We start from the raw sequence: 8,145 nt of genomic DNA on the forward strand, positions 1-8,145 counted from the left end.
GCTGTGAGCACCCGTCTAGGACGTTTGACACGATAAACAAGTAAGTTTTTCATATTTTTTGAAGATTACAGACATTTATGTAAAAATATCGGAATGCAGTTAGCTAGCGATGTGTTTTCCGAGTATGCACATGTAAAGATATTGCCTATTGGTCGACACTTTGATTGAAATACCGTGCGACGCAGTCACTCGGGGTAGCTGGAAAACTGGAGACAACTTCTCCCCGGACCAAATTTAACATTAAAAACGTCGATTTTGGTGAAGTGTTGTGCATTCTAACCTTAAACAGATGCCCACAAGTCTTCAGCGTAAATTATTACATGAAAGTCTTCATAGAAAGGAAGATATACCCTTTTTTGCTTTAATCCTCGTTGTGAGCACCATAACCTCGTTGTGAGCAAGACAATTAAGCGCAGTGCGTGTCTGGTTTTAATATGTTATTCAGATGGGGAAAGGGGGGCGTCCGTGGCTGAGTGGTTAAGGTCGTTGACTTCAAAACCACTTGCCCCTAACCTATTTGGGTTCGAATCCCGACAGGGACTTTGGATTCTTTCATGAGGAAGCTATCCAGCTAGCTTACGGAATGTCGGTGGTTCTACTAAGGTACCCGTTCGTGCCTGAAATAATGCACGGAAGGGCACCTGAGGTCTTCATTCACCAGTAAAACGTCGCCATATGACCTATACTGTGTCGATGTGACGTAAAAACCCAAAAAAAACAAAAGATGGTGAAAATATAATTTTCAATCTACCAAAGCAATTAAAAACGTTTTTGCGCAGCAGAATTTCTTTGCAAGACGTTGTGCATATCCCGAAGGGAGGCATATTAGTTTTGAACTGTCCGTCCGTCAGTCCGGCAATCCGTCCGAAAACTTTAACATTGGCAATAACTTCCTCATTAAGTAAACGGATTTGATTCATATTTGAAACAACATCCCTTGCACAAGACCTTCCTACGGGCCTGTATTTTTTTTTCCTTGACCCCTTAATGGCCTTTACCTTGAAGGTCAAATTGTTCAAAAACATTTAAGATTGGCCATAATGTCCTTATAAGTAAATCAATTTAATTCATATTAAAGCGCAACAACCTCTTGGGACAAGGCCTTCCAACTGCAGTACTATTCTTTTCAGTGATTGGACATGGGGTCGTTCAAGGAGAGACCGAAGCGAGGCATCAAGTATATACTTGCCCTGGGTCTGAAAAAAGATTAGAACTTCTAGAAAAAACTGTCAGTGATGCATAAAAATCAAAAGAAAAGTTTTGGTCATGTCTCTTGCAAAAACATTCGTGAAAATTAGCCTAACCCAAAATTGTACCAGTGGTGAAACACCTAAGAAGTCAAGAAGATTTCTTAAAAATGCCACTATTTCATGATGAAAATGCTATTTAAATGTCAAACACAGACTGTCATGAGCTTTTCTAGGAAAGACAGTGCAACTAAAATCATGAAAATGCTCGTGTTACAGAGCAAACAATCGCTGAGAACTATTTGAATCTGTTATTATATGGGACTGTCGTTTTTCGCGGGAGGATTACTTATTTTGTGTATTGTAACTTTTAACACTTCACTAGTATATTCTTAGCTTAATATATAATGGTAAACAAAAAAAAACTACTTATACCTACAATTTTGCAGATGTTTTGCTGTTTGTGCAAATGGTGGTGAACTAATAAGTGGTGGTAAATTATGTATTTAATTGCATATACTTCGTGTTGCCAGAGTTAACATAGAGGGCAGTCTGTGTGATATTTAAACATGCATGTATTTATCCTGATTTTTTATTCATGTTAGACTGGGCCAAGTTTATGTAGACAAAGAAGAACTATTGCAAAGAGAAACTATTGTGCAAAAACGTTTTGATTGCTTTGGGTAGATTGAAAATTGTATTCTCCCCACTTGAATTACATATTAAAACCAGACACGCACTGCGCTTGTCTTGCTCACAACGAGGTTATGGTGCTCACAACCGACGATTAAAGCAAAAAAGGGTATATTCTTCATTTCTATTAAGACTTCATGTAATAATTTACGGCTGAAGACTTACGGGCATCCGTTTTAGGTAAGAAGAATGCACAAAACGTCACCAGAAATCGACGTTTTTCAAAGATAAATTTGGTCCGGAGAGAAGTTGTCTCCAGTTTTCCAGCTACCCAAATGGACTGCGTCGCACGGTATTTCCATCAAATTGTCGACCAACAGGCAATATCTTTACATGTGCATACTCGGAAAACACATCGCTAGCTAACTGCATTCCGATATTTTTACATAAATGTCTGTAATCTTCAAAAATTATGAAAAACTCACCTTGTTTATCCTGTCACACGTCCTAGATGGGTGCTCACAACGAGGAACGGAAGTTGCTCACAACATTTTTACCGATGGACATTTTTCACTCGTTGTGAGTTAAACGGGCGTGACTGATAAAAGTGTACATTATTTTCATTTAGCTAGGTGATTTATGCGGAAAAACCAGAATTGACGAAAATCACGATAAGCGAACTTTGAAGTAGATGTTACATACTGAAATACTTGTTTCGGAAAGCAGAGGTTTGTTAAAATTTATTCTTACTTTCTTTTTGAAATATGAGTTTTAGACGTTATGTTAAGTTGGTTTAATGACAGTATGTGTTGTCTAAAATCAATATGCAATAATACTGTTAAATGAACTAATTAATTTATTATATATACTTGTAAATGCGTGTTTTTGCTGAACATTCACGCGTGTACATACGCATAATACACGCTTGTAACATCAACGGCATGTATAAGAGTCATACATGTTTATATGTAAACGAAAATAGAGGGTGTAATCATTGATAATGTACATGTATATATTTGAGTTAAAGTATATTTTGGTTAAACTGTGATTGAAAACATCAATTTCAAAATGAGCACCGATCCACAACTATAAGCGAATCAACAGGTAAACAGTTTTTACTTTCGGTTTCTACAACGTGTTTACTTTTATATCTATAAAATATACTTAATTTAGGTGGACTTTTATAAGTCGAACACGATAACGTTTACATAAATCGGTCGTACCATTATGATATAATGGGTTTAGCAAGATGTTCAGTTATTATATTTTGCACATTGATTGCAATATAGAAGAATAAAAATGGATTTAGTGTCCAGCTTTATTTGTCATCCAATGAAAACGCTGTATTTCTTCAAAATTCTGTGCGTTAATTTTCATAGAAGTACAAAAGTCGATACTATATCGAATTCCGTCCATAGTCGAGTTCTATTTTTCATAGTACTTCATAAAACCGCATAGTGACGTAATAAAGTGAATGATAATGAGGCCAAATAAAGCTTGACACTAAATATGTTAGTGTTCATCCGTGCTGTTCTACAGAAATTAGAAACATTCTCCTGTCACTATCGCTCCCGTCGAAGTTTCTAATTTCTGTAGAACAGCACGGATGAACACAGTAGCGTAGTAGTTAGAGAGTTCAGAATATAAAGAGTTCACGTTATGAAAATGTTTTTTTTATTTTAATTTTGCACATTTATTTTGAGTTCAGAATATATTTGTATAGTGTGTCACTTAACTTTCTATTTTCTCTTTATAAACCTGTAATTTATTTAATGTTTTTCAGAATTTGAAGATCTAGTTGGTTGTAAAAATTTAAAAAAGAATGTTTTTGCCAGGATTCAAACCAGGGTCACTGCACTCATAAAGCGAACATTCTACCGTTGAACAGATAAAAATGAGTAAATGTTTAGCTGGTTAAAGAATTAGGCGAGAAATAATATGCTTTTATATAGGAATAATCGACATCCATATTTGTCAATATTGATGTAAACAGATAATGAAAGGAATAGCGAATTCGAGCTGTTGATATATTGGTATAAATTTAGTCATGAACTTACGGTGTTCAGTTTGGACAATCGTGATTTTTATTTTGACCTTACCCGCGATGCACGATGGTACGATGGTGAAACAACGATGGTACAATGACATTATGATGAAAACGCACGATGGTACGATGGTGAAGTCGCGATAGTGCGATGGTGAAAACGCGATGTTATATCGCGTTTTCACCATCGTACCATCGCGTTTTCACCATCGCGCCATCGCGCTTTCACCATCGTGCCACCGCGTTTTCACCATCGTACTATCGCGTTCGTACCGTAGCGTTTTCACCATCGTGCCATCGCTTTTTCACCATCGTACCACAGACACTTGGGGTGTGGAGCTCAATTCAAATAAAAAGCATAGTTGTCAATCCTAGCACATGTACTGATCATATATATCAAAAAAATTTAATATAAGCCGTTTTGAAAAAAAATTCATATTTCAACGACTTTAATATTATTATAGTCGTTGAAATATAAATTTTTTTCAAAACGGCTTATGTGCTGGGATTGACAAATATGCTTTTTATTTGGATTTTAAAGGTGTTTTGAGCTCCACACCCCAAGTGTCTGTGCATCGTACCATCGCGTTTTCACCATCGTACCATCGCGTTTTCACCAACGTACCATCGTGCATCGCGGGTACAGACTAAATGAAAAATCACGATTGTCCAAACGGAACACCGTATGAACTTCTAGCATTAAATTGCTATTTGTTTAATTAACCTGATTATACGGTCAATGCACACAATTAATTAACTGTAAGTTTCATGAGATGTATGCAGTAAGCTGTGATTTAATTTAATCTGTCTAATAATTATACTAATGGGGTATACTACGGTTTTATAATATCTAAATGTCCTACGTGTGGTAACATCGAGACAGCGCAGGTTCATGTTTATTCTTATTTATCTTTTCAACGTTATGTTTTTTTTACAATGTTATTCTCCTCGAAAGCACATAGTCGCCGCTGTGTTCATCCGTCTGTCTGTCCGTACAAACAAATAGATACTTAGGTGGCTATGGGAACAATAGGTAACAGTAAATTTTCTTTGATGCTTTTCATTCAGTAAGCTCTTATGTGGTTTCTTTTTCTCTTACGTGGCTAAAAGAACAAAAGAAAGAACAAAAGAGAAGCGACATAAATACCAAACTTTGAGCACGTCCATCCCATGCATCCGTTCATCCCCTTTTCTTGTCCGGGACATAAGTTTTAAACTACAATAGGTATCATGAAGAAACGTTGTAGGTAAATAGATCTAATTGGAAAGATATGCTGAGCAAAAGAACTGTATCTCAGCTTTGCCTAATTTTGGAGATATTGCCCCTTTCAATGTTACACTTTTAACTTTGTCTGGGACATAGCTCTGAAACTATAAGAGATATCAACGAAAAACTTTGTAGATAGAAAGATCTTATTGGGACGATGTGCAGTGCATGCAAAAGAACTGTAACTCTGCCTTGTCTCATTTTTGAGTTACAGCCTATTGCTCACTTTTACACTTTAAACTTTGTTCGGGACACAACTCTGAAATCACAAAAGGTATCAACAAGAAAGTGTGTTGGTAGATAGATCTCATTGAGTAGAAGTGCAGTGCAAAAGAACCGTAACTCTGCTTTGCCTTATTTTGGAGTTATTGACATTTTTCAACTTAATACTTTTAACATTGTCCAGGACATAACTCTGAAACTACAAGAGGTATTAATAAGGAACTACTTCTATGTGTCCAAAACCTATTCAGGGAGAATCACCCGGTTCAACCGGCTCTTGTTCGTTTTGTTTTATTATGTTTCGCATTTATTTTGATAAAAATATACTCTATCTAAATAACATGGTTTAAAAATCAATATTCAAAATACGTTCAGATTAAAATCAATAAATATCATTTCAATATGCAAATCGAAACAAATCAGAGTTTATAAGCTGCTTCATACCCGTTTTTAGCAGTTTGCACTTTTCGTTAAAATATATTGCAATATAAAGTAAGATTAGATCTTAAACAATTGCAACAGTAGGGATCGAACCACAGACCTTCCATATTTCGGGCAATCACCTAACAGACTGTACTATTGCGGATATGACAACGACAGATACATTAGGATTGTGAGACTTTTGAAAACATTTGTATACACCATATTTATTCTCGTAAACTACACGGACAAAACCGAAGTGGGATCGGATATTTAAATGAGTTCTATAATGTATTCATAATTTACGGGTCAATAAAATCAGACTATACAAGCTTTATTTTTACGAGTTGCTATATTTTCAGATTTTGATACATTATGACAATATTATCAACTGGCGTGTACTCCTTTACTGTGAGCTCGACTGGTCACGTAATACCAGCAGCAATAGGCTCGGCGGCAGGTGCTGTAGTAACGGGTGTTAAATTGATGATTCAGACAGAACCTTTAGCTGTAGCATTATCGTCTGCTGTGGGTACCGGGACTTCAACAGGGGCCATTGCAGGTGCCCTTGTAAGCAAAACAGCAACCAGTGCAGGTATTGGAGCATTAATTGGCGGTATATCTGCAGCAGGCATGGGCTCTGTGGCGGCCGGTGGTATTGCCATGGCAACAGGACTGTTGGCGTCAAGCCCGTTAGGACTACTGACCGTGGGAACCAGTCACACGACGGAAGAAGGAAATATTTCACAAGATTGCTGGAAACCAGTCATTGGTGATACTACACTAGAACCGTCAAAAGGCATGATGCTGAAGGATCTGGTACGTCATCCTAATGTTAGCAGAGTTGAAGTTAAACATGAAGGATGTTTACCACAAATCTTCATTGAAAATGTATGGAATGAAAAGTACGAAATAGAATATGTCATATTACAAGACGATGATAAGATGTATTGTCATGCAAAACTGCTGTAATACACGCAGTAATACAAAACGTTAACACTATTTTAATTTTGTTTAAAAAACATTATTTTAAGATAAAAACAAACTTATGCCTTACATCCTATCTAAGGAGTAATTAAATAGGCTAGAGTCAATGCCAAATGTAAGGAAACTTAGAACTGTGGGTTAATATACCATATGAGTCAACTATTTTTACTCTTCTCCTTTTCTTTGAACATTATGTATCACTCAGATACTTTTTAAAAGGGAAGAGGCGTTTAAGATTAATTATATTGTTTTCATAGGTATTTTATGGATAAAAAATCTGAATTTATTTACAAATATACGTAAATGATACCTGCACGGTGAAAGTTTTTTATATCATAAAGGATAATTATGCAAATTTTGAAATAAGTCTCTCTAGTGATATTTTGAATAAGGCACTCATTGCAAGGAAATGGTCAAATAAGCGTTTAAAATGCGTGAGATAGGAAACAGTTTTAAAATTTTGAAATAAAGCAATCATTCAGCATACAGGCTCTTGTTAGCTGAATGTTATTCATCGTTTCTTAACAATAATAAACATGTAACATTTTTTCGTAAGGATGATTTTACATATTATCCAGTGTGACCTCATCTCTGAAAAAGAAACCTTCTAAAGTCATAGCTTTAGTTTTTAAACATAACGGAAGTCCAAAACCGTATGGTTAACCTCATTTGGTTGACCATATCTTTTTTTAAGTAATATAAGCTGTTAGTTTAAAACTCAATAAAACTGTAATTTTGTGATATATTTCTTTGTTTTAATTTATACAAAAGCAAATTCTTTGGTGAAACTAAATGTTGAACTATTATGTCTATGAATATCAAATGTTATGATTGTTTATTCAAGATGTGAAGATAAATAGGCTTCTGTTGTTTCTTTTATCTGTTTTTCGAAAATTGGCCTTTGTATGACATGTAACAGTTATTTGTGTGAAGGTCATTTTAGCTAAATATATATTTTAGTTGTTGTTTTTTACCTCATTTAATTCATGATAATTATAATAGACTAAGTTTCTTTTATGTTCTGTTCTCAGTCTTTGTGGAACTTTAAGATTCGTACTACAGGTTTCTTACAGTTGTCACAGGGTGAGAATAAAGTGCAGTCTGAGCGGGACTCGAACCCGGGACCCTCGGAATACCGTACCACGGTTGTACCGACTGAGCAATCCGGCTGCTTACAAATTTTCTCCCCTAAATAGTGAACAATTCTGAACCTTGACATATTCCCCTGTTATATTGAAATTCGTCATCAAGTTTTACAGAGTTACAGAGCAATGTAAATTAAACTCTAAGCTATATCAGTCACGGGCCCCACATTTGGCGCCAAATGTCACAGGGTGTGAAAAATGTGCAGCCTGACCGGGACTCGAACCCGGGAACCTCGAAAT

At 35.8% G+C, this 8,145-nt stretch overlaps 1 protein-coding gene across 2 annotated transcripts; it reads left to right on the plus strand.

The window, feature by feature from the left end:
* The first annotated feature begins 2,414 nt into the window (after window positions 1-2,414).
* Window positions 2,415-7,772, plus strand: LOC132719813 (uncharacterized). 2 transcript variants are annotated; one of them, XM_060703736.1, is made up of 2 exons: window positions 2,415-2,548; window positions 6,136-7,772. In XM_060703736.1, exon 2 carries the CDS (start codon window positions 6,149-6,151, stop codon window positions 6,743-6,745), a length of 597 nt encoding a protein of 198 aa, XP_060559719.1. In that variant the 5' UTR covers window positions 2,415-2,548; window positions 6,136-6,148; the 3' UTR covers window positions 6,746-7,772. The 2 variants fall into 2 exon arrangements, with proteins under 2 accessions (XP_060559719.1, XP_060559720.1); XM_060703737.1 differs by lacking the exon at window positions 2,415-2,548 and adding an exon at window positions 2,902-2,924.
* Window positions 7,773-8,145: the final 373 nt, after the last annotated feature.

This window comes from Ruditapes philippinarum, unplaced genomic scaffold, assembly GCF_026571515.1.
Source record: "Ruditapes philippinarum isolate M1 unplaced genomic scaffold, ASM2657151v2 ctg135_1_1_1_1, whole genome shotgun sequence".
NCBI lineage: Eukaryota > Metazoa > Mollusca > Bivalvia > Venerida > Veneridae > Ruditapes > Ruditapes philippinarum.

Coding starts and splice junctions, on each gene's coding strand:
- LOC132719813 (XM_060703736.1), top strand. CDS start 6,149: ATGACAATATTATCAACTGGCGTGTACTCCTTTACTGTGAGCTCGACT.